General features: G+C 30.3%; 1 protein-coding gene and 1 long non-coding RNA gene across 4 annotated transcripts; one reads left to right on the plus strand and one right to left on the minus strand.

Annotated features, from left to right (window-relative positions):
- Positions 1-1,097: 1,097 nt before the first annotated feature.
- On the minus strand, positions 1,098-9,526 carry LOC108759781 (uncharacterized). 2 transcript variants are annotated; one of them, XR_001940048.1, is made up of 3 exons: positions 9,496-9,526; positions 9,071-9,139; positions 1,098-1,114 (listed from the first exon to the last, which is right to left on the minus strand). It is a non-coding gene; the product is annotated as an uncharacterized LOC108759781 (long non-coding RNA). The 2 variants fall into 2 exon arrangements; XR_001940049.1 differs by lacking the exon at positions 1,098-1,114 and adding an exon at positions 8,539-8,552.
- Positions 9,527-12,720: 3,194 nt separating this feature from the next.
- On the plus strand, positions 12,721-27,680 carry LOC108759778 (uncharacterized). Of its 2 annotated transcripts, none has more exons than XM_018505394.1 (3): positions 12,721-12,964; positions 26,373-26,957; positions 27,328-27,680. In XM_018505394.1, the coding sequence occupies exons 2-3, from the start codon at positions 26,474-26,476 to the stop codon at positions 27,426-27,428; spliced, it is 585 nt and encodes a 194-aa protein (XP_018360896.1). In that variant the 5' UTR covers positions 12,721-12,964; positions 26,373-26,473; the 3' UTR covers positions 27,429-27,680. The 2 variants fall into 2 exon arrangements, with proteins under 2 accessions (XP_018360896.1, XP_018360895.1); XM_018505393.1 differs by lacking the exon at positions 12,721-12,964 and adding an exon at positions 23,381-23,628.
- The last annotated feature ends 303 nt before the right edge of the window (positions 27,681-27,983 follow it).

A 27,983-nucleotide genomic window follows, 5' to 3' on the forward strand; every position in this document is an offset into this window, starting at 1 on the left:
GAGTAGGGGTAATTTTCTCGCAACTACTCTGTTACATGCCTTTATGTTATATTTAGTATAGTAATATTAGTTATAATTTCAGCTTCTTATACTGTTAATATTAATGAAATTATTGTGAGTTGAATCGATTTGTCACTGTGTGTGTAACAAGTAGCATCATCATAAATTATAATCTATACATAAAATGATTACTGTAAGGCGTGTAAAAGATCTAGTGGTTATTTCGTGATACATACGTGTAGAAGAATAGTAAAGCATGTTGTATAGCAAAATACAAGTGCTTTGCTTTCGTATTCTTTGTTTAATTTGTTGAAACCCTTGCATTTTTGCCATATATCCCACCCATTATCTAGATATAGCAAAAATACAAGATTTCAAAAAGTTTATTTTTCAATACGAAAATTAAATATTTCGGATTTCTAATATTTTTTTCATAGTAGTGTAGACAGTACAAAGTTTTTACTGTCCGTTATAGTTCGTTTATTTTAAATATAGTAAATAATACTTAATAAATTAAGTTTTTGATAGGTGCAGCGTATAACCGGAGTTACCCTATGTATAATCGTCACGATTAATTTAAATTGTAACAAAGTTAATATTTTATTTCTATCTGGTATAGTTATGCCAAGCTAATACCCATTTTACTATTTTATAATATTTTACAATTAAATAAATCTTCCTTTAATTACTTTTTTAAAAATACTGCAAATTTTTATAGCTCTTTCCTAATTTTCATAGTGTATTTTGTTTTTCATCGTTGCCTATGACATTAATTTTGACTTACGTTTTTCATTTTTAGTTATTAATGTTCTATTGTGACTTGTGCTAGTTGGTTGCCTTTGCCGTTCCGGCGAATTATATTGTGAGTGAGCTGATTGAACAGGTGTTCTGTCCAGATAACAATTCGGCGAACACGAATACGGAAACGACGTTGATGGTGAATAGACTACCATATGTGGATATCTTTGGTCAAAATGTAGATTGTGTGTCTCTATTGTGGGTGCTCCTGTTGCCTCTGCGTATGAAGGTGGCGCAGCATTGTTTATTGTATAAATATTTGATTTATTCTGCATGTTTATATTGCATCACGGCTTCGTAGCAATTGTCGCAAAATCTGAAACAGAAAGGAAGAAGAATTAAACAGGATGTATAACTTTTCTTAAAGAAAAAAATTGTTAGGAACGTAATGAAATATCTCAAAAACAAGATATTTGGAGGAAAAAAAAATTTTATACTAAAGTTGTAAGATTTCGACAAATGCATCCAAGAGTAACACCCGTTTAACCATGAGTGCAAGTATAAAGAGATATAGAGTTCCAAAAAGGTGAATCTCCCGATTTTCTTGTCACTTGACATATTACTGTATTTTGATGCCCTGATTACGAATATGATGATGAAAATTACCGACAAGGTTATTTTCAAGGTCAAATATTTAAAAGCGATTTTTTTCACATTTTTTGGGTGTTTCACGTGCAGGGGTAGAGGGGGGTGGGGTGGAAGTTGCTTCGTGTAGAAGTGCGCCCCTAAGCAAGGGGGAGGTGAAGTGGGAGTCGCTTCGCGTGAAAAGTAAAGAAATTGTAAGTCCTATCCATCTTTCAGCACGACAATACGTACTGACAAGCATGCATGCTGAGTCGTGACGCTTAGCCGAATTGCGCAGCAAATGACCGTCAAAATGACCTTGTAACTTTCATTATCATATTTAGCACACCAAAATAGTATACCAATCGACAAGAAAATCGGAGGATTCACCCTTTTGGAACTCCACCCGTATAAAGAATCTTACAAAGTCAACTTTAAATTTTTTTATGGAAACTTCCACTTTTTATTTAATATTCTTATAGTTGACATCAAGATTTTTTCAAAACACTTTAACAAAATTCCTTCTGGTTGTGTGACAACTCCTTTTCGAGATGTGAGTTGACAAGTATCACCTGCATTAGCATTACCCAAGGTGTCCAACCTTCGGGCTCAATAAACCTTGTGAATATTATTTAGAATTTTGATCTTGACATCATATGTTAAAATCAAGATCATTGAAGGTTATTCCGCTTATCTCTATTAAAAATCTTTTGTGACTTAATTTTTCATCCACACTCAGAAAAAAGTTTTGTTGATATATGACCAACAAAAAGTTTTTTGTTGTCCTAACCAAAATTTAGTTATGCTAACAAAATTTTTTGTTAGAATAACATAAAAGTTTTTGTTAGTCACATATTCTAACAAAAACTTTGTTGTCCTAACCAAAAATTTGGTTAGAATAACCAAATTTTGGTTAGGACAATGAAAAACTTTTTGTTGGTCGTATATCAACAAAACTTTTTTCTCAGTGCATTATTATCAAGAATCTTATTTTATTTGTATTCTTATTAACTATAAAATTATCCTTGAAAACTGTGATAATTTCTGCCTCGCAACTTTTATTAAAGACAAGGATATATTTAACACGATTATAACAAAAAGCATATTTGGAGTATTCTGTGTAATAATGTGATGTATGTATTTTAATAACCTAACCTAACATTTTTTATTATATCTCCCGTGTGCAGATATGATTCTGAAATTCATGCTATTTATAGATATAGATCTATAGATTTGCGTGACAAATATAAATTATATTTATAGGAGGTACTAAACTATTTTTAGCTAATATTTTTATCTCTTCCTGTTTATCATCGGCAGGAAGTAATTCTTATAATGAATTATACGTGCCTCGAGTCTATGATGTGAACATAAAGAACATCATTGGCATAAAAATGAATTTTCCATATTAATAAGAGACATTTATAAATTAAAGCTAATTCTTAATTAAATTAGACTCAAGCCTTTTTATAATAAGATGAAAATTTAGTAAGATAGATAAAAGTTTAGTATAGAAATGACAGCTGATTAGAATGTCAATATAAATCTTTAATTTTGTCTTTTATTTTCTAGTAATTAATGGTATTCTAGAGTATTCTAAGATCTCTCTCAATTACTTTTTATAAATTTTTTATCTACTTTTTAAATTATTTTATCTACTTCATTTATACTTATTCCAGATTTCATTTTTTTTATCTTGATTTTTTGTATCAACTATTTCCGAGATATCTCATATATATTATTCTATTGTGATAAGTAGGTAATGAATGACTTCTAAAATTAAGGAAAATTTTATAACTATACCTGGTATACTGTTCTTTGTGACGACGATGTCGTCAATGATGCTTTTTAATGTCAATTGTAGTCTGCAGTTAGATATATTTACATCGTGTATTGTTTATAAAACTATATTGATTACTACAAAAATGTTTCAAAGTTAAATTATGACTTTTTAATAGGAATTTAAATACGATTCTCTCGTCTGGATAAAAGTTAAATGCTTGCGTAAGTTTGATATTATAATAATGTGATTACATATCAACGTTTTAAAGATAACATTTCGTTTGAGATTTCATTATAAGTATAACCAAAGTAGATAAAAAATAATGGATCGAAAAAGATAACCTATACGCATGCGCAAAAAAAAAACAATGAATTGATATTACTGATAATTATTTATCTTATATGTATAGTTGTCTTTTTCTTTTCCTTTTTCTCTCATTTCCGTAAATGATAATACAAAATTATCTGTAGCACACTGAATAGATTACAAATGGAGGACTAATCAGAAGACTGATCCGCTTTGATCACACTCTTATTATAGAATCCCTATAGGGTAACCCTGGCAAATACGCCGCGCTGGGATTTATTCGCAGAAGTCAGAAAAAATAGAAAGAGTGGGGATAATTTTCCCGCAACTATTCTGTTACATGCAGCTTTTATGTTATATTAGTATTGTGTTATGATTTCAGTTTCTTACTGTTAATATTAATGAAATTATTTTGAATCTATTTGTCACTGTATAATAAGTAACGTCATCATAAATTAAAGTCTACAAAAAATGATTACTGTATGGCGTGTAAATGACTTATTTCGTCATACATACGTGTAGTAGAATAGTAAAGCATGTTGTATAGCAAAATACAAGTGCTTTGTTTTCATATTCTTTGTTTAGTTTGTTGTCTTATATATCCCCCACCTGTTTGGGATATGCGGCATTTTTAGCGAGCGGGATTTATGCCCAAAGCATACAAAGTGCGCATATTGAATTCAGTGCACTAATGCCCATTTCCACCAATGTAGATTAACTTTAATCTTGGTTCAACTTATTCTTTGTCTTTTTTTAATATTTAGAACTAGAAAAAGACGAAGAGTAAGTTGAACCGAGATTAAAGTTAATCTACATTGGTGGAAACGGGCATAAATGCAATAAATGTATCATACGAAATATGTACCTCATGTCAGAACACTTGTAATATATGTAAGAAAACTGTAATTATTATTTATTATTTCATATACATATTTACCATTCCTATTCTTTAATAAAACTTTATAAACATATTTTTAAAATTATTATGTCTTATTAAAATTATTATTATTATTTTACGTGTCTTATTTATATGCATTATTTATAAATTTTTCATGAGCGCCGTACATATCCCCCCCCTCTCCCTATAAGTAGCTATATATCCCATCCCTATACGGCAAAAATGCAAGGATTTAAAAAAGTTTATTTTTTCATATGAAAAATAAATATTTCGGATTTCTAATATTTTTTTCATAGTAGTGTATATAGGCAGTACAAAGTTTTTACTGATATAGTTCGTTTACTTTAAACATAGTAAATAATACTTAATAAATTAAGTTTTTGATAGGTGCGGCGTATATTATAGGTACCAGAGTTACCCTATGTTATTATCAGTCAAAAACTGTTTTTGTTACGCAGTAATAAATGGCATTTAATAAATGTTATGTTCATTAATGCTGCAAATAATTCGTAAATGCTATTGTAATATTTGACGTTTTTAATCGTACAGTTGATGTTGTGATTCACTATTGCAACTACGATATGTGTTTTTTACATGACGTACTGTAAATATTTTAATATTTGATTGGATGCATAGAGGAAACTGGGGACACTTTGATATCCCCCTTCTATTAAGTATATTTTTAATAATAAAAGAAAAAATAAAATTATTCTTATGCTATATTATAGATATTTTAATAGTTTATGTAGCTGCATTGATCAAATTAAAAAGTAATAATAATTCTTAGAATAATTTCTATTTTAGTTGAAACAATAAGAATACATATACCTATATCAGGTATTCATTATTTTCAGGGATTTGATCCAGAATTTGAGACCATGTTTTAATTGATTCAAGAGAATCATGTTTTAATTTATGTAATTGAAAGTATTCAATAATCATAATCAGTATGTATTAAAAAATATTGTAAAATTAAAAATTAAAAAATATAATTTTAAATATTAAAGTATTAAACATTCATATTCTATTTTAATTTTTTGAGATCTATTAGAGCTTTTAACATCTTTTTTGACTTTGTATATTCTGAACATTATGTAAAACAAAAAATACATATATATTTTCTGTTTTAAAGATAGATAAATAACAAGAATGTTATGAGAGAATCATGTATCCCTTATACATATAGGCGTGGATCGAATGTACTCCTGGAGTACTTTTTTTTTTAGTTTAAATGCTATTTTTTATAGACAAATAGACTTTGCAGATCAACCTCGTAATTCTTAAAGCAAACAACTTTTTATTCTATTACAGTTTTTAATCATAAAATTAAAACTTAACAACTTAAATAACAATTTAATAAAAAAGAGTTAGGCCTTATACAGGGGAGACCGGGGCTGGTTGTCGTACGGGGTTGATTGTCAAAATGCTTATAACTCAAACAAGACACGGCAGAAAAATCTCTTTTTTTTGACTGTAGATAGCTGATATAATATTAATTTGTTGTGTAAAATGGTTTGCACCACAAGCATTGTATATATTATTTATAGCGATTTTTGAGAAAATGAAGTTGGTGAGTAAATTTTTATAATCACCTATTTTGTTGTCTGACAAGTCTTTGGCATTATTAATCGCAATATCCCTGTATTCATAGAAAATGACATATCTTAGAAGATCTTTGCTACAATTAAGTAATCATTATTCTGACTAAGTTTGTGAATACAATCTCTTTTATTAAAAATAGCTATGTGGGGTAGATTGACCAAAATGAGACGAGATTAGGTGACAATTAATTTTAATATCTTTAGAGGACACATTTTCAGAGAATATACTTACAAATATATTATATTTCATATAGATATATATTTTTTCATTTTTCATATAGAGACCATGGTACAAAAACAAATTATGTATTTTATGATTAAAATAACTATTTTATTTGTATTAATACTATAATTACTATTATTTCTCAAAATATGGAACTGATATTAAAATAAAAATTATGTTTTTTATATGTGTTGTCCATAACAAATTTGCTACTGCCAAGTAATTAGAACGTGTGACAATCAACCCAGAACACGGGGTTAATTGTCATATTTTCGCAGCATTATTTAAAATTAAATAACTTATTTTTATGATATGATGAAAATTCACGAGTAATAGTTTTTTTAATACCTAAAGGATGTAGGTATATTGTAAGGTATATAATATTTCAAAATCTGGCATCCACTTTTTTCTAAAAATCAATAATTAAAAACTGTGACAATTGGCCCCGGTCTCCCCTACTATATATAAGAGTTATACTTTAAATAGTAAAACTCATCCAAAACAAAGTCGAACTTAATTACATATTCATAATAAATAATATTTTAAATGGTTGAAAAATATTAACATGTAGACAGACACTTGTATATATGGCTATTGCATCTCTATAATTGCAATTGTATTTTCTCACGAGTATTATTCATTTGTCTTATCAATTACATGATTTAGAAGTCGCAATGATAAATTGACTGTTTCTCAAATAAGCACACGTAGAAGTTCTCTCTCTCTCTCTCTCTCTGTTAGGTTTGAAATTTTATATTACAATCAATATTTAAAGTTATACTAATATATATTCATGACATGCTTAATTATGAAAAAATTATAAAATAATTTTTGCAGTTACACTAAATAAAATTAATTACACGATTTAATATTGATATTATACTACAATTATACGATAAACGAATTAATTTGTTGATATAATAATTTAATACATTTTCATAATATATTATAATATAATACATATGTTATATTTCTTTTACTTACTTATCGAAAAGCTCTAAGTATTAAACTAACAAGTGCCCCTACAGATGCCAATACAGCTAATATCCATACCAGTCGAAAAAGTCTGGTGCATGCTGATACAAACAAAAAACTTATTATACTATTAAAATAAGAGAGAATTGTACACACATAGAGGAAAGTCGCCGATACTGACACAGGTCTCTCCTAAAGTGACACCCCCTTATTTCTCAGAAACTAACTATTGCACTTTATTAATACTGATAAAATCATGATCTGTTTAGCTAATTAAAGAAGTACAAACTCATAATTCATATGTTTGTGGCTTATTTCTACATTAAATCAGCTAAAAACCAGTTCTATAAATCCGAGAAGAAAATTCTGACGGTGTTCTTTTGCAAATTGCGTAATTAAAATAATAGTGACTGTATTATTGATAATTATGTTATTTTAAATGTTTATAGTTTCATAAATTAGTTTTCTTTACAGAATAGGATATATCTTTATTTATAGAATAGGAATGTTGGCATTATTGCTTACTATGTCAGTTTTGGAGCCTATTTTGTCAGACGCTCATGTTTGCATAACTTACGAAAAACTTAATTATTGCAAAATTGCAAACAGTATTATAAAAATTGCTTATACTATTTGATAAAAGACACTTTTTACTTTGTATTTATGTTTTTGAAGTCGTATTTTTACCTTTTGTTTAAGAAATATTGTTTAAAAACAAAGTGGTATGTCGGTATTGGTGACCTTCCTCTATATATAAATTATATATTCTTAAACACAGACACATCAAATGTATAAGTGGATTGTAAGCATATAATTATCACGATAAATTTATTTTATAATGTGGTTGTAAATATTTCTATTTGATATATTATAGTTATTTATGCTAAGATAATGATTATTTTATAACAGTATTGTCTGATCTTTCAAAATTAAGTAAATCTTTCTTTGATTACATCTTAAAAAATATAGTGAATTTTAATAGCGCTTTTTTCTAATTTTGTTAGTGTATTTTGCTTTCCGTCCTTGTTTATGACATTTATTTTAACTTACATTTGCAGTCTCTTGTACTCTCTCTCTCTCTTGTTCTTGTTATTACAGTTCTGTTGTAAGTTACTTCCGTTGATTGATTTTGATGTTCCGTTGACTCATATTGATAAGATGATTGAACAGGCATTCTATCCAAATTCTGATAATTCGGCGAATATGGATACGGAAATGGTTCTGGCGGAGATGGATAAATTGTTGTATGTGGATATCTTTGGTCTAATTGTGGATTTTGTGTGTCTGGTGCAAGTGCTCCTGTTGCTTCCGCGTATGAGGGTGGCGGATCGTTTATTGTATAAATATTTGATTTATTCTGCATGTTTATATTCTGTCACGACGACGTAGCGATTGTTGCAAAATCTTAAAGAAAAAAGAAGAATTAAATTAGATATATGTTCTTTCTTAAAGAAAAAAAATTTGAAAGCGCAACGATATGTTTATGATGATTAATAAATTGGTACATTTTAAGTTTAGAGGTCAATGTTCAGATTAGAGGTTAAATAATTCTTAATTAGGTTAGAAGAAAACTTATTTAATTAAATTGCCGAAATGATTGTTAGGGACAAGAACGTCAATACGAATTATTATTTATTATTATAGACTTTTCGAGTAATTTAGGATTTAATATAATGGTATAAATATAAGATACTTTCTTTAGATGCACCTGGCTGCTTTTTTATATTCTTTGTGTTTTCTTATTTTATATTCTTTATTTAGTTATAATTTATTGCTCTGTAATATCTTATCTTCTTTTATCTTGATATTGATTATCTCCATGTCAGCTGACTTCGAGATATCTCGTATAACTGTGCTAGCTATTGTAATAGATAGTGAATGACTCACATTATAAGTATAAGGAAAATTTTACATAATTATACCTTATATATTGTTGACTTCTTTATGACGACGATGACGTCAAAGATGTTTTCTAGTATGCAAATTGTACCCTGCAGCCAAATATATTTGTACCATATATTGTCTATAAAACGATGCTTATTACAAAAACGTTTAAACAGTTTAATTATAATTTTTCAACTGACGTTCAACCGCGATTCGTTTAGATAAAAAAGTCAAGTGCTTGGCTTCAATGTTATAACAAAGTGATTACATATCAACGTTTATAAGATAACACGTCATATAACCATTATCAGCAAAAATGTATTGTCTTTTTGCGCAATATTAAATGTCATTTAACAAATCTTATATTTATTACTAATTAATAAAAGCTGTTCTAACATCAGTCTTTTTAATTGTATGCAATTTACTATGACTTGCTGCAATTCTTATTTTATGTACGACTTACTGTTAATATTTCAATGTTCAAATTGGACGCGTATATATTAGAAACATTATTTATAACTATTACTGCAAACGTTACATTCGTAACAATATTTAAATTATCCACATGAAATTTATAAATATTTGATTCGTTTATTGTTTATTGTTTAAGGCAAATATATTAGCACAAACATCATAATGAAAAAGTTTATTCGAAAATTAGATAAATCTCTATTAGTTTAAAAGAATTCTGTTTCTTAAAATTTAATTTTAGCACAGACGATCTCACTTAATTGTTTGACATGTGATTTTATTGAACCATTTCTGAATTATCACTGTCAGTTACCACACATGTGTCAGCTCGTAGTCTCTTAAATATAACTAGAGGAAAAGAGACAAATGCCAACATTGATATATTATCAGCTCTTGGTACTGAAATTCCCACTCTGAAAAAGAAGTAACAGAGGGGCGGGAAGTTTAAATGTCTTTGAGCAGTATTGAAGATAATCGCAGATTAAAAAATGTATGAACAATATATGGAGATAATTAATTTTTAAAGTGCAATATTAAATTGTATTTTTTGAAAATATCTTAATGTTATATCATACAATTAAAAAAATTTAGCTTCAAATTGAGCTGAATTGTAAATTCTTTGACCTATGTAAAAATCATAGTAAATTGTTCAGAAGATAACGGGGATAAGCGAATCTAACGATTATTTTGATAGAAAGATTTTCATGTTTTTTTCCTTCGTCTATGTGTCTAATATTCTTTTTGAATCTCATCTCTTGACAGCCAGGTTATTTTTGTAGCCGAGAACATTCTCGTGCACAATTTTAGCATTAAAAACATATACATTTTGTATGCATATTTATGTATTAAATATATAATGTATTATATTATATTTATTTGAAAATCAGATTTATATAATTTTCCATCATTGTATTGAGTTTTTTTGCACGTTTATTGATTGAAAAACACACAATTAACAATAAAATGATTTATTTATTGTAATGACACGAAGGAAAAAGATAAAAAAAAATTTATTGAAACAATCAGTATAATATCATTTTTACATTCCGTTTGGCGTAGTGCGGTTTGCCTTGCTGTCTCTATAGAGGAAATGTATTTCCATCAAATCGTAATCTGATCGAGTCATACTCTCGCGTGAAGCATCGCAATGTCAATATCACAGGAAAAAAAAGTTTCACGAGCGATGTGTGTCGTGTTCGTATTTTATCGAGTGTCGACTTTCGGCTCTAAACCTCCGTACGCTATAGAATGCTGCGACGCTGTACGAGAGAACGGTGTTTATGGATTAGTCCGGAGAGCCAAGTGATCCCAGTGATTCTCAATCGGTGCGGCAATAACGCGAGTGTATTCCGTTGCCAAAAAGTTTGCCTCATACGGGGCGCATGTCGCCTGAGAGGATCGAGAGAAAAGCTGGGGAAAATAGGGAGAGCAAGTCGCGAGAGGGGAAAATGGGTCGGCGCCAGGGTTTAATCAATGGTTTCGGCGCCAACCGGGCGTGTCTGTAAAAAAAATGCACAAGCCGCTCATGTAACGACGGAAATTCGGATTGTCATTCGCTCCACGATAGCACCTTCATTCGAATGCATTTCCATCCCTCTCTCTACTTCTTGCACGCAGCCTCTCCGCTGCATCTTGTCTCCTGTCCGTCGTTTCGGCCGCCCATGCACGTCGTTTTATCGTGCATCCCCTTTCCGTTTTTTATTTCTTTCAAATGACGTCGTTGCGGCGCCGCCGCTTTTCCGCAAGTCACCCCGGGGCCGAATGTGACACTCGTCGCTCACTCGTCAACGTTCAAGAAGTACGACCAACGAAAAAATGTTGCGTGTATAGCATCGTGTCATCAACCGAATCAAACTTCCATCTACGTATGCAAAAGAGGCTACACGTGTACGACCGATTCGTTCGCGATAAAAACGTGACTTAACTCCAAGAATAGCATTTACATTGTTTAAAGATACTTTTGATTAGCATATTAAATTTTAATTGGCCACTGGTGTGATTATATAGCGTTATACGAAATGAAGATCTCAATTAAGTACATATTCAGGATTAGATAATTCTATACATTAAAATATTTTAGAGAGAAATATTTTTGTCGTAGTAAAATTAAGATAATAAATCTTGTAATATTAATATAGATGGATGAATGAATCATAAGTAATTAATCACACCGGTTAAAATATAGAACATACGGAAGAATGTGACAGTAAAAAATGTTATTGCGAGCTACAACTCGCGTCTGACGTAGATTATTAAAGTTGCACATCTCGTATGATGTAGTCTGTCACTACATCAAACATTATACATTCTCAAAATTAGCCGTATTAATTGAATACGGAGTGTTGTTTAGTCGAAAATTATGGATTCAAAATATGCAAAATATGGAATTACTTATTCATGAGTATTCTTCGAATTATATATATATATGTGTGTGTGTTTGTGTGTGTGTGTATGCGATATGCATATCCATATAGACTACAAACTGTTTTCTTTGTTCAATTATTTAATTATGCATTTTTTACAATACAAGAGACAAAGAAGATGATAATCTGAACAGAAATAACATTTTATAAAAGAAATCACATTTGACAAAATAAATTTTGCAATATAACAATCGAACTAATTTTAAGATGCAAATGATGAGACGGCTTCTATCGAAATTGTAGATAAAAATTGAGTCATGGTATTGGACTGTGTAAAAATATGAGACAATAGGTTTTATATGTTTACACACACACACACACACACACACACACACACACACACACACACACACACACTCACACTATTTTTTTGCAGCATAAAAAAATTATTATTCTCTTGAATATAAAAAATTATTTGTTCAGATAACTTAGATACAAGGTTCTGTGATACATAATAATGTATAAAATGTATTTATATTGCCTTAAGATATGCATAAATGATGTCACATCAATGCATGTAAACTTGTAAATATTAATCGTAGCAAGTTATGTATTCAATGTAATACACTATTCATACTACTGATAATCTTGCGTGTCAATACTATATTATATTGAGCGTTTTGAAACAGAATCTATTTTCTGTACTGTATTATTCTTTTCAAGTCGTTTCTATGTCATTTAATTTATAAAAACTTTGTCTAAATTTTTTTCCTCAATTAATGCTACTTTAAGTATTAACATTGTTAGCAATTTTATTATTGCATTGTATTAGTCAATTTAAAATGAAACCATTTAGTGGTTACGATTTACCTGATACAGGAAATGTCATGTGTGCAACTTCTGTAACGCGATAATATACGATCTTAAAACGTCAAGGAGGTCGTGCTTTCGCGAGACTTCAACGACTAACATGTAGCGCCGGAAAATGTACTCAGACAGGCTGTCGAACGTTAAGGCACTGAATTCACGCCACATAATTTCCGGGTGTGACGGTGGTTTCTGTCAGCGAGGAAGCAAAATGGCAATGTGACATCCGCGGTAATTCGCTATAGCCTTACTACTATGTGTAAACGTCAACGTAATACTGAATGTACAAATTTTCCCAGAGGTAAAGAGAGCTAAACAAATACACAATAGCTTGGTATAACAACATTGAGATTGATATTATAATTTGTTTTAATTAGAGTTAAAGTTGAGTCATATAGAAGTGCGATTAAAGTTCGTGAGATCGAGAACATTAACAAGTAAAGGAGATATTTATTTATCTGTTGTCCTCCTAATCTTATGTATATACACTTTGCATATGGAATCTATACATACCTATACAATTTTTTTTAAATATAAATTTGGAGATTAAATTATATATTTTTTAATTTCTCAAAAAAGAAATATTTTTTTGTAGAAGAGATGTTTTGAATGTAAAATATTGTTTATAAAATTATATTCCAATTTAAATTTTCTTTTTTAAGAATCAAAAAATAATTAGATTAATATATCTTCTGCATCTCGTACATCTTGTGTAATAACGTATATCTTGACGTATTTTTGCAATGTTAATCTATATGCATTGTTAGTCATCTTTTGCATATATTTATTTCATACGTCACTAAATAGAAGGTCGGTAGTTGTAGTTGCATTTTTAATGCTGGAAAATTACAGTCTAATTGTAAAAGCAATTTTGTACGATTAACTATTTTTGTGGTTTGACCTAACTGCATTAAAGCAAGTTATGCATTTTAAAATGCATAACTTATTATTTCAAATTTGCGTAATATGTAATTTCGTTATTATTAAATTCTTACTTATAATTTTTACAATGTTTATAATTTACATATATCATTGATTAAAATAACATATGTGTGTGTGTTTTATTATATATACATAATTTATAAATAGAAAATAAAAAATAAATAAAGGACTCTTGAGATTTAAAACAGTGACAAAATTAAGAGGCGTGTAAGAGTCAATGATACGCAATTACATAAAATTAGAATAAATGAAAACACATATATTACAATGTAAGATATAAAAATTAAAATTAGATACAAATTATGACATGTTTCGGCATCATTACCGTGCCCTCTTCAGATAAGTAGTAAATCAAAAATATGAGACCAAGTGACTGCTCCTATGAGACATCGTGAAATCGGTTAACAGACCGAGTGTTGAAAATTATTTCCGATGTTCTAGAAAAAGAAGATTAAAGCTTATTGTCAAATAAAACAAGCAACAACTTCGTCTCAATAAAATCACTCACCATGTGGTCTTTTCATATAGAGAAATCGTCCAACATTGATATAATAAATAAATGCATTATAATAAATAAATAGCGCCAGTTTTCTTTCGATTGGTATCACAAACCTACCTTTTCAGGCAGATTCCTGAATTGTCTATCCAATCATCCTGTCTCACAAAAAAGAGGTATAATTTTTAACCTTGTTGACAAAGCGTTATTACTTTCTGACACTAAATACCATTCTAAAAATTTGACTTAAATAGAAGCAGTCACTTGGTCTCATATTTTTAATTTACTACTTATCTGAAGAGGGCACGATAATGATGCCGAAACATGTCATAATTTGTATCTAATTTTAATTTTTATACCTTACATTTTTTGCAATATATGTGTTTTCATTTATTCTTTTAATTTTAATTGCGTATCATTGACTCTTACACGCCCCTTAATTTTGTCATTGTTTTATTAAAATAACTTAATACTGAAATAATATAAAATTCTAAAGTTTTTCTTTTCATAACAAAGTTAGTGAGATCACATCTCAGCAGTTTATAGTTATTCGTTTAATCCATGCGACTTGTTATTTAAATCATAATTCCAAAACACGTTTTCTCCCATCTGTGTACTGTGAAGCACATGCAAATCAGGATATTCAGGCAAATTCCACTAAGCTCTTCCGCATTCACTACCTCGCACGATGTTTGCACACGGAAAGAGCCGTCAAGTCTTCCAACTTAATGATTTCTATCCGTTGCTACGCGGTCGAGTCCATAACTTTGTAAAAAATTCAAATATCAATAGGAATAAGCATAAACAAATATGACAATTAAATCCCCCTCCCCCTCTCTCTCTACACTGAGAAAAAAGTTTTATTGATATATGACCAACAAAAAATTTTTCGTTGTCCTAACCAAAATTTGGTTATTCTAACCAAATTTTTGGTTAGGACAACAAAGTTTTTAGAATATGTGACTAACAAAAACTTTTGTTAGCATAACTAAATTTTGGTTAGGACAACGAAAAACTTTTTGTTGGTCATATATCAACAAAACTTTTTTCTGAGTACATTATAATTATGTAAAACACAGACATATTTATATTTATTTTTATACAGTTTGCATACATATTAATGTCTTTTTTTACATTGAGAGACTTTAATTTAGCTTAATAAGAAGATGCAAAGTGAAGATTCATGTATAATTGATCATTACACTGAAAATTTCTGGTTGAAAATGGACGAATTAGAAATTTCTCTCTCTGATTAAATTTATTAGAATTCTAGTTGAGATAACCCGAATTCTGGTTGATACTATATTTCTGGTAAAATCTACTAGAATTCTTATTTTTACCAGAATAATTATATTAATCAGAATTCTAGTTATTTCAACTAGAATTCTAATAGACATAATCAGAAAATTCTGATTCGTCCATTTTCCACCAGAGTTACTGTTTAATCCAACCAGACTATTTTGTATAAGTTCAGTTTGTATAAGCTCAGTGTATAAATTCTAATTTTGCTAAGTAGATTAAAACAGACACATACACAGTAATTACAGTTATCGAGATCAATTTATATTATTTTTCGGTACGACGTCATATGCAAAGAATTACCATTTCAACTGGTGAAAGGTGTTACGCTCAGTACTTCACTTGTCCGTAAAACGCACATAGTTTAGCGTATATGTTTCAAGGTTGCATACAAATGTCACACACGCACATATGCACGCACACATGCACGCACGCACGCTCACACACCAGGGTTGCCACGTACACTGAAAAAAATGCATGTAACTTTACATATGAAATTACATGTTATGACCGGAAAATTACCTAAATATGATTGGAAATTAAAAATTTCCAGTAAATTTCCAATCATATTTATGTAATTTAAATAATTTTCCAGTCATAAACATGTAATTTCCATGTAAAATTACATGCATTTTTTTCAGTGTATCTGGAAAACCGGGAAAAGTCAGGAGAAAATGTAAAAAAGTTACATTTTCCCTTAGTTAGGGAACTGTTAAACTGCAACAGCAAAGCTGCTTTTTTTCTGCGGAATGGAATTAATCGACAATTACACATAAAATGGAACTATGACTATGCCGAGGAAATGTATCTGAAAAATGTATCTGAAAATCAGCTTAGGTGCTGTGTATTTTATCTAGATACAGATACAAATACTTAAATTTGAATGTACCTCAGATACAGGTTAGATACACAAACTGTATCTCTATACATGTATCTACATGGAGAACATTTTATATTAAGTTTTAATACAATATATTTTAAATTACACTTTACTATGTCTTGTATTTTCGATGGACTCTCACAACATGATTCCGATCTTAACTTTTACTATGGTAATACTAATTTTTATCACATAAATAAAGTAATTATTTTGTTAAGCCATATTCTAACACGAAAACAGTTAATTTTTACTATGGTACGCAAACAAAATTTGCTAGGTATATTTGATTTTGTAATAAAAAATTTTTACTATGAAAAAGTATAAAAATTACGTTATATTATTGTTTTTAAAAAAATAACGATAGCATTTAAACTTATAATTTACATGAAGATCGCAGCTACTATCACATTATAGTAATTTTAAATATAAAATTTTTTCCGTGTAGATACATGTATAGAGATACTTACACGGAGAGAATTTTTTCTTAGAATTTATCCTGAAAATATGACAGCCGTGGGACAACATTGTATTTCGAAGAATTTTAATATAAATCTCTCTCATTCATTAATAAAACTACAATAAAGTATAAAATAAGTTTGATCAGTTTTACTGAAGTGCATGGTAAAAATCTTTAAAATATTATATTGTACCACAATCACCATATTTTCAGGGTAAATTAAAAAAAAATTCTCTCCGTGTAGAACCCAACACTGTCTATACGTATATTTAACATCCTTCTTTTCTTTTTACGATTTCCTCGCGTGCACTTTGTACTTGTGCCACGTTTCTTTCTATGTGTCGGCCTCGTATACTATTTTCAGTCTCAATATTTTTCGGATAAAATGTGCGTGCCGGTGGCGTCGGCATTTCCTGACATTATCCACGAACAAATGGACTTTTAAATTGCAGCGACGGGTCCTACCTGTAGTCGCAATAGCCACCGATAACGAATGCAGCGGTGCACCTTTACCTGCACGCGACAAATTCGTGCCATTATATCTTCGTGTTTACTTCGACGCGCACATCGCGCGTGCCTCGCGCATTGTTCTCGCAGTAATTACGACACCGCGACGCTTAATTCACGTCAGAAGTTACTAGCGATACAATGCACACGTTCCCGCGAGATAATCGCCACTATCGATCTTTTGGTACCCACGAATTTTTGAGATAATCAGTGAATGGCTTTGTAGACATGACTGTAAAAAGTAAATTTAAAGAATTTCTATATTATAATTGCCATTTGTATTATATTATCTCATGAAAATCATTAAAATATTTTAAAAAATTAATATTTAGGCATTAATAAAATTTTCTCAAGATATGTATAACCTTCTCTTAATTTTACACAGAAAATAATACTAAATTTTATTTTTTAATTTTTAATAGAGTAGTATACTGTACGAAATTCTTAAAATTGCATCAGTTGTCTATGAAAGAGCACAAAGTGCAGAACATCTGAAGAAATTGTAGCAAATTAACAATGCTCCTCTTGCTATTTCATTAGGAGATGTAGATCATTGGAAGAACGATAATTTTATTATATTTTCAGATTTGAGACTATTATATATATTAATACAAGTATTAGAATTTATTTCACTTTATATATGAAGAAAAAAATACGCTTGTAAAATTTAGTTTAAAAAATTTATAAAATAGTTTTTTTTATACAAATATGTTCAAAAAGTGACATTATCATTGCCAGTAGCATTGCCAATAGCCTGTATCGACATAACTATCGTCTAAATTATATTAATTGTTTGATTGCGAGCTTACTGTGAAGACACTTTTTCGTCAATTAGAAAACTTCAGACTCGCACAAACGGGAACAACAGCCGACGATGGAGTTCCGAAGAAGTTTCGTCGCCTCAAAAGCGCTGCGACAAATTCGTCCCGCGGCCGCGTTTTCGTATTTACTTCTTGTAGCGCTTTGTCCTCGCGTAATTACGTTCCGCGGGAGCTTAACGCCCGACAATTACTCGGCGGTCGTCGTTAATTTCCCTCGAAATAAAAGGTGACGACCACTATAGTGGTGATGTCGCCGTGAAGCGCAATACCGGGTGGCAGCCGTGCGACGATCTTACGATTTTCACAGTGCACAAAGACGGTCCCTTCTTGTCAGGGCTACCGTAGGTAACAGCTCTCTGGAACAAGGAGGTTTGTCTATGTCGTGGCCCGTCAGCACAAATACCGACTCAACCCCGCGGCTGATTATTTTCCGGGCGCCCAAGTCGTGTCGAAGTTAGCGAACGTCGCGGAATTACCTGCTTTTATCGTAGGACAGTTCATCCACTCTTAAGCCAAATCTAATCTACCCGGGTACAGCCCGGAACGTCGAACTTGTGTACTTGGGCCGCAACTTCGCAAAATTGCTATAAAGTGTGCGAGCGTAAGCTTCCGTTCTCGCCCTTTGTGGCTAAACAGCCGTTTGTTCGTTTGTTGTGCGACAGTTTTAGCGCTCACTCGTATAACTAGTGAAGTTGTTAGCCAAAGAATGGAAATCGATAATGAAAGACTTTACTACAAATCTGAAATTGCGACCCATTTGTAATCTACAATGTTTTCCGCGAGAAAATGTACTGATTTGTCTTACACTTTTACAATACGTAGGGGAGAGTGGTGTCGGTTGAAACAAAAAAAATATTTTTGCAGCTAACCAATTTATTATAAATAAGAAAAAATTGAAATTTTTTATGAAAACAAATATATCCTTTGGCATTAATTTCAACTTAATAGATATTTAAAAAAGTAACAAATTATAAATGATATTTATCATTAATGGCATCGCCGCAACTTGTTACAATTGACACCGCGGTGGTGTCAATTGTATCACCGCCGCTTGTTTCGATTTTATATCCATTAAACTTACATGTAAACAATAAATTGAATTGATATATACCTTACTGCAAAGCTTGATATTCATATAAGTGTGATATTCATATCACACAGTATCGTCGTATTACAAATTGTTGTGGAACGAGTTGCACTAAATAATGGCGGGTAACAAAGTTTACAATCTAACCTTGATTTAACAAAAATAGGTGCTGCTACGTTTGCACTTACGAATGGCCACTCAATTTTTCGTCAATGACTTATGTCTGTTAACGGTATGCAACCGTGCATGCAGTTCAGCCTTTCGTCAATAGATACAGCTATTGCGGTCAATGTTACAATTGACCCTCTGTTTCAACCGACACCACTCTCCCCTACATTTAACCATATTAATATCTATTTAATTTTAATATTGTTCTAATTATTTATTAGAGACTTACACATTAGATATCTTTTTTGCTTATCTTTTTGCTGATCTTTGATAATAAATATAAATTTATATAAGACTTGTTTTGCATAAGATTTTATCAATTACACACGGAGAGAATTTTCTTTTAAAATTTACCCTGAAAATATGGTGATTGTGGTACAATACAATATTTTAAAGATTTTTACCATGCACTTTAGTAAAATTGATCAAACTTATTTTATACTTTATTGTAGTTTTGTTAATGAATGAGAGAGATTTATATTAAAATTCTTCGAAATACAATGTTGTTCCACGACTGCCATATTTTCAGGGTAAATTCTAAGAAAAAATTCTCTCCGTGCATTTTTTATTTGCAGTCATGTATTATAACAAATCTAGAATAAAAAATTAACTTGTAATCATATTTTTGATCGCTTAGTTTATCACTGTTTTCTGTGGTCTGTTCGCGATGTCATCATTTCCGGTTTATATTTCCTAAATATAACATCCATCGTGCACGCACACACGAACATCGGACGTCAAACTTTACAGGCACGTCCTGTGTGCTTATAGGACACGCAGCAGATGTATACGCTATGAGTAGTTATACATCTGGCGTATACGAAAAGAAGACAGAACACGCGAATGTGCTATGAGAGGAGTTTCACGTAGACGAAGCTGTCGTCTGTAGTGCACATCCCGGTAGTAACCCATCTTTACGACCAACGTTCGTGGAAAGTGCGTCTTCCCTTTTCCCCGTTATGCCGCATCATCAACGCAGTTGCAGTAAAGCCGAGAGAAATCGTCTTGAAAGCTATCTTAAGAGATTAAAAACTCATACTTTTATAATTATAAATTTAATGGAATCTCGTATGAACGTGTTCATACGAAAGATATATAGGTTGACTTGTACTATATAACAAACTGCTAGGCTATTCGATAACACATTGCGAGTTATTTTTAAAAGATACATGTGCTACTACAATTATTATTATTAGTTATGAACTTATTTTATTCGAAAAAAGCGTTATCTGTTTAAATATTTAACTTCTCTTTGTTATTCGTATTACATTATAATATTTCTTAAATTATAACTATATACATAATATTTCTATTATTATGACCTGATTTTTGGGCGAAACTCTTGTTTTAATTATAAAGTATTTACTAGGAATAAAATGATTGAAGTATAATTTTTCTTCAATTAATTTAAGTGACAGAATGTCACATCCAATTATCCGTGAAAAATCCGACTGACCGTTTATTGTTGCGGTTCGCGTAGCGTATCGTGAAAGTATGACGTCTCATTGCGTAGTCGGTTTACGACTGTCGGTTGTCTCCGGAAATAAAACATACGAGAATGACACCTGGCTTGAGGAAATCGTCGGCGCTCGGCCGCGTTTTCCCGAATCCGCGAGAAATCACGACGGAGTTATTCCGACGACCGTAAAAGGACCGGCCAGGGAACGAGCGTCGTTCCGGAGGAATCGTCTCGTCCATGGAGGACATGTGAGACACATAATCGCAAATATAACGCGTATCCGTGTGAAGTGTACCATCCGCGCAATGCAAGTCGTTTGAAAAACAGCAAAAAATAAGTTTTTATAAAATATCATTGCAATCGTCATTGCGAGATTAAATTTTACTGGTATTATACGAAAAATTCAAAACGTGTACTATTATTTCCTACTTTTTTTGAAAAATTTAATTGAAAATTGCCAATTAGATATTTTTAGAATATATTGTTCCTCATAATTATACGAGTATGTATATGTATATAATTGATTGCATAACACTGTTAAATATCAAAAGAGCAATAATATTAACTCTTTGAGTTAAATAACATCTTATTTTTAATTTCATGTGTGTATATTTTTAATATTAAATATAGATCAATCCATTTCTGTGATTATAGTTTCAAAAGAAATAATTATATTCATATTAATATATTTATTTTTTAGTTAAATTATTTAACTACATTGCTTCAGTTAAATTAACGATATATTGAGTAGCAGCATTGGCGACCTATTGAAATGATGAAAATGACTCAAATTGAGTATAATTTGACATTATGAATTTAACAGTAAAGATATAGTATCAATATGGATATTATATTTTACATCTATTATATAAATCTTCTATTATATAAAAAATGTCATAAATTGACTGAAATATTCCTTTAAGAATGTAAAAGAGAGTATGAATATATTATGCATTAAACAGTACTTTAAATAATGTATACACATCACGTTATAGATTAAAGATAAAATTAAAAAAGAATCGTTTTCAATAAATATATGTTTTAATATTCATAAATTCAAAAAACAAGTTTGCGGTCTATGGTTATCACCATCGCTGATCATTATCATTTACATTTTATGTAATTGTCAGCGATTTCAAGATCATTATGTAATCAGTTCTTTCATGCCTTTGGAAATGTTTGTCGCTGATTCATCATATACAGTAATGATTAATAATGAATTTGTATGACCAATATTTATACTTGTTTCTTATTTTAACATGTTTAAGCAATGACTTAAGATGCTTCTAACACGACTCTGTGAGGTGTTGGTTTATAAAATACCTTAACAGATTGTACTTATGACGGTCTTAAATATAAGACTATGAATTTGAATATTGACTTCAAACGCTTAAGAAGTAAAGTTTTCCATGTCCGTTTTACGCTATTCTTTTCTGTATTTTTTCGTCTTACATATGACATATAACACATTTTAGAATGCAATTGCTTCCGATTGCACTTCGATAACTTAATCGATATATAATTTTCCGCACGAAAAGCTTTATAACGACACGAAGTTTACGATGTCTACTCGCTTGAAACCACATATACGACTCTATTCAGATAATTGAAACTCTTGTTCGCGCGTATCGAGGTCGCCCGTTAAACCAGGCGTTGACCTTAACCGATTTTTTGCACGATTATGCTAATTGAGCAAGATTATATTTAATGTTGCTCGTTAGCATGTCATTAATCTGCTAAGCTCATTTTGCAATGCATCAATTTTTAAAATAAATTTAATGTATGCTAAAATTGTTATTTAATTGACAAAAACAGTAGCAGGTTTATAGCATATATGATCTACACTTGTTGAATGTTCAAAGAATTTGTTGAATTTTGACGTGCGATCTATACTTGTTCTAGCTATTTAACAATGCTTAATCTTGCTTGTTTCTTTGACCAAAACATAATTAATTTTCGTATAACTAATAGTTTATTTAAAAACTTTTTTCTTTAGTATTTATAATAATTTTGTCTATTAATGTAAGATTTTTTCTGTGAAAATTTTTTATTTTCTGATTTTTAAACCTTTTTAATTGTATTGACAAACGATACTTTCTAAATTCTTTGGAGTTGAATCACACTCTAAAGAATGAAAATTGAGAAAAGGAGTGGTTTAATTTTTAGTTTTTAGGAATGACATTTTACTCTATACGGAGTGAGAATTCATTAAAAAAATTTTAGAAGGTATGATTGTATAGTCAATTTGAACAGGCCAGCAGGATTAACTATTAATAAGGAATTGTTTGACAAACAGAGAAAAAGGATTTTTCTTATTTTATCAACAATAACGCGCGTTTCCTCTACCGTTTTTTTATTCAGGAACCAATGTACCCGTGACCGTGGATGACTGCGGTTAACAGAGGAGATCCCTCCCTGGTGTTGCGAAATCGGTACAGCTGATCACGTGTCCACCCCTTCGTCGTGTTCGTATTGCTCGCCGATTGGACGCGTTAGCGATCGCAGTTTCACTGCGTTGCGCGCGCTGTTCGTTCAGTTGTATTGGGCATCATTCTCACGACGCACCTCTTATCACCGGATTGCAATCGGCTACACGTGCGTGCACGTGTGCTTATACGTGCGTGTGTGGGCGGTTACACGCGTGCTTGCTTGTGTACATTTAGTCAGGTGCATTATTGCGTTCGCCAGTCGAATCACGGATACTCGCGACGTTCTTGTCGCTCAGTCATTATTCGAGACGTGTACGTAGCATGAGAAATGTCGAAAGAAGTCGAAAAAGGTACGGTAAATTTTTGCGAGTTTTCGTTCCATCAAATATTTGATACCGACACCACACTTGACCTAAAAAAAGTAAATTGGCTTCGCGATTTGCCTGTGCCGCACGGATTTCGTAATCTGTACTTATCGATTTTATTGAAATTAAAATTATTATTTGAGATGACTCCTGAGGAATGCTGTTAGATAAAACGTGAAATAGTGTGAAAGTTATGCACATTATATTATGCATCTGATAAGTTTAACGTGGAAGTTTATTGTGCTATAACAGTTTTATTTCCTAGTTTTTATGTGTATGTGTGTGAACTTCGATACAAGAATCAGTCGTTTTTTATTGAATTTAAAATGTTTCGACATTGCAAATGTTTCATAAGAATTTTGTGGCATTCGTGATGTAACGTGTTGCTAAAGAATATATCCTAAAAATAGAATAAGTAACCATATAATATCAAAATTATGTTAAAATGAGTCTTTATTGATTGAAAAGTGATTTTTATGGTACTCACTTTTGACGCCACTTTAATGTTATGATAACTTGTATTCTGCTTAGCATGTCAAAACATATGATTTTATGTGAATATATTATGTGAATAAGTAGAAGTCAAGTATAAGGTATTTAAAAATATAATTACAACATTTAAGATGACATTATTCAGCTATAGATAGATTGCAATATGGGCCGTACAAAATGGAAAGCGTTCGATGCTTTGAGTGAAACTCTTCTTTTAAACAGGCATATATATGTTTAACTTAACGAGAGACACAGGAACTCACGTTGATATTTACGACAATAGAAAGTGTTCGGCTATTATGCTTTAAGAATGTGATGGTAACATATTATGGGTTCTCAAGGACTTAACGATGAAATAAACGGTACATATACGAGCGGAAAATTTGTCGGCTAATTAAGTGGTATTAGTATTTGAATATATAATTGCCGCGTCTCGAGAACGTGCTCTCGCGTATCACTAGCCATCATAAAATATTATTGTAAAATTATGCTTTAAAACGCGTCATTCAGTCTTATGTCATGCATGTAAAGCATACTTCATTATCATAATTACTGTGAAATAACTGCCAAAAAGCTTCTCGTGTTCGTGTAAATTATAGGTAAATTAATTTTTGTTTATTTTTCGCATATTTCCATAATTTTTAAGAGAATATTTGAATATCAAAAAGAAACAAGGTTTTTATATTCGTCAAATTGGTTAATTAATGGATGAAAGCAATTTCAAGGTATTTACTAATTGAGTATGCACCATAAGTATCTATGCAACGGGGATGCACAATTATTCATATTGAATACTGTATTTGCATAATAAATTCACGAGTTGAATTATAAATTCACATCCGCTTGAAATAATAAGGAAGTCGTACGTTGAAAAAAAAATGAAAACATATTATAAAACTGCATTATGACATTTTGTTGTTTACATAAAATCACATAGAGATTATTTATGTATTGGAAAAAAAGATTTATTATATTTATTCTAGTATATTATAATTCAACCAAAAAAAAAAAGATATATAAATCAAATACTTATAATTAAATTTATTAAATGTTCTAATCAAGATAACTAAAAATTCAATTACAATAACCAGAATTCTGATTTATACACAGAAAGAATTTTTTTTTATTTTACCCTAAAAATATGATAATTGTGGTACAATACAATATTTTAAAGATTTTTACCATGCAATTCAGTAAAATTAATCAAACTTATTTTATACTTTATTGTAGTTTTATTAATGAATGAGAAAGATTTACATTAAAATTCTTCGAAATACAATGCCCAATTACGATTATTTTTCAAACAGCTAGTATTTCCCATTTTTGTTGTGTGTGATTTATAATGGATTACATTGATTATATATATAAAAATAGTTTTAAAACAGTTCTCCAATTTAGAAAAATATATTCTCAAATAATTTCTATTTTGCAACTATATCAACTTATTAGTATACGTCAATCAGATTTCTAATTGAAGCGATGCCAATGACAACTTATTAGTATAGATCAATCAGGTTTATTTTCAGTGTTGAAATATACTTGCTAGAAGTATACTTTGAAATTGTATTTTAGCAATTTTTTATTATATCAATTTTATACTTAACATGATTATTTATATATTATTGCTCACGCAATTATAAAAGATTATTCTAATTAGATTATTCTAACCTAACTCTACAATATTTTACACTTTACAGGATAATATAATCGTAGTTTTTATTTTTTAGCGATAAAAAATAATGTGGTTTATTTAATATGTAATATTAAATGTAAGTTTGTATTAATAAATAATAATTTAATAATTTCTCATTACAAAAATATAGAATTAATAATATTGTTAATTGAATTGGAAAACATATTTTTGTTACATGTATATTATTTATATAAGTAGTGTTAATGAATAAAAGTAATTAATATAACAAAAGCAATATAAATAATTAACACCTGCGGTCAATATTATAATCAACTTAATTAAAACTTGTTACGTAATTTTAAAGTAATTAAAAAAATTTTATAAATTAAAGATTACTTTAGCTATATTTTTTTATAGTTTTATATTAGAATAAAAGAAGAGAGATAATGACCAATTTAAAAAATAAACTTATAATATTTTTATTACAATGCAAGTTTCATATGAATTTAGACTGATTATATTTTGTTTTGTTTTAACAAATGTTTTTGATAGATAAATTAAATACATGTATCCATCACAGAGGAGTGTGTGATTTCGATTACAGATTTCTCGACAAACCCGGAGAGCGAGCAGTTATTATCCGTCGAGGCATGCGACAATTCACCTGACACATGTGTGAGAGTTCAACCAGACGAGCGGTTGTCCATGAACGAGTTATGTATTCAAGACGTTTCGTCATCAAGACCATCGCTTCAGGACAAATCCGCGATATTAAATCTTAACACACATATAGGCGAAAGTTCGAGCGGTTCGATAACGGTGGTAACATCATCCTTGATTACCGCAAATGGGAACGAAAGTAATGATGATCCGCCACCTTATGCCGCAATCACGCCATCAAATCATATCGGTTGGCCGTACGGACTTTTTCCATTCAACAATTCGCATTTTACGGACGGGACTCATAGGATGGAAATACCGTTAACGCCTTTCCAAACTCGTCTGACACCGGTCACGGATTTCCATCCTGAAGGGATTAATGATCGATACGAGTCGTATCCGATGTCCTTAACGACGCCTTACCAGTTCCTCAAGTTCGGTTACTATAGGAATTCTTTGTGGAGGGAAACGGTGGACATTGCAGCGGACGACGAAATAACGGATAAATTCTACGATAAAAAACCACGAAGTGAGCATCGGTGACTGAAATTTATGATCTTTATTCCGTGCATTTTCTTAATTTACAAATTATAGGAGTATTTTAAAAGATTAAATATTTTAAAACAGGATTTCCTCGATATTAAAAGTAAACATTACCAATAAGCGGTTTATAAAAATCATTATTGAAAAAACTGATTAATCGTTATTTCGTCTAAATAGTCTATTACGATACGAGTAAATTGGCTGGTATGAGATATCAGTGATACTGATGAGTATCAGTCAATAACAGACCAGATCAAATTTAAGATTATTTTTAATCAAGTAGATCTTATAATATCGGTTATTATATTAAAAGTTATTATGAATATATCTACAAATCTAAGATAATTCATTTTCAGCATGTGGCGTTATTCTCGTGGCAGCAGCGGTCATCATTTTCCTCATGGCCCTGTCCTTGATAGTTCGCTTTGTCATGGAAAAAAGCTGGGGGCAAAGATAGATCATCGTTAAAGTTGGCCGTTATTTGGGAAACGTTCACAGATATTCTAATTTACGAGGAATTATTAATTAACGAATTTGTTATTAGACTTTATTAATCTAACATAATTTACTTTAACAGGATATATCTTCTGAGATATCGTGCTGGTTATCTTGAAGAAATTTGTTCTATTTCTTTTTTTATACTTTTTTCACCTAAATCTATTATTAGCTTAAACAAAAAGTGCATAAAAACTTATTACAGCATTGTTGATTAATATTCCTTTCTATGTTTCTAATTTTTTTATAGATTTTCTATGATTGTGTTTTCTGATGAAAATAATACAACGACTGAAGTTTAATTGTATGTAAATTATGTTATTAGTTTCTATCAATACATTTTTTCTATACCTAGAGGCAATGTTAGTTTTTATAAGTATTTATATGCATTATAACTGGCAATATACATCTTTATAATGATTAGGTATCCACGATTTTTAGAAATCACTCCGATTAAATTCATTCTCGGACGGAGAAAGAATTGATTCGCATTAATTGGCCGAATTATTCAAATGTG

Source organism: Trachymyrmex cornetzi, unplaced genomic scaffold, assembly GCF_001594075.2.
Source record: "Trachymyrmex cornetzi isolate Tcor2-1 unplaced genomic scaffold, Tcor1.1 scaffold205, whole genome shotgun sequence".
NCBI lineage: Eukaryota > Metazoa > Arthropoda > Insecta > Hymenoptera > Formicidae > Trachymyrmex > Trachymyrmex cornetzi.

Coding starts and splice junctions, on each gene's coding strand:
- LOC108759778 (XM_018505393.1), top strand. CDS start 23,607: ATGTCGAAAGAAGTCGAAAAAG. Junction 23,629..26,372: donor GTCGAAAGAAGTCGAAAAAG/GTACGGTAAATT, acceptor TTTCGATTACAG/ATTTCTCGACAAACCCGGAG. Junction 26,958..27,327: donor CTACGATAAAAAACCACGAA/GTGAGCATCGGT, acceptor ATTCATTTTCAG/CATGTGGCGTTATTCTCGTG.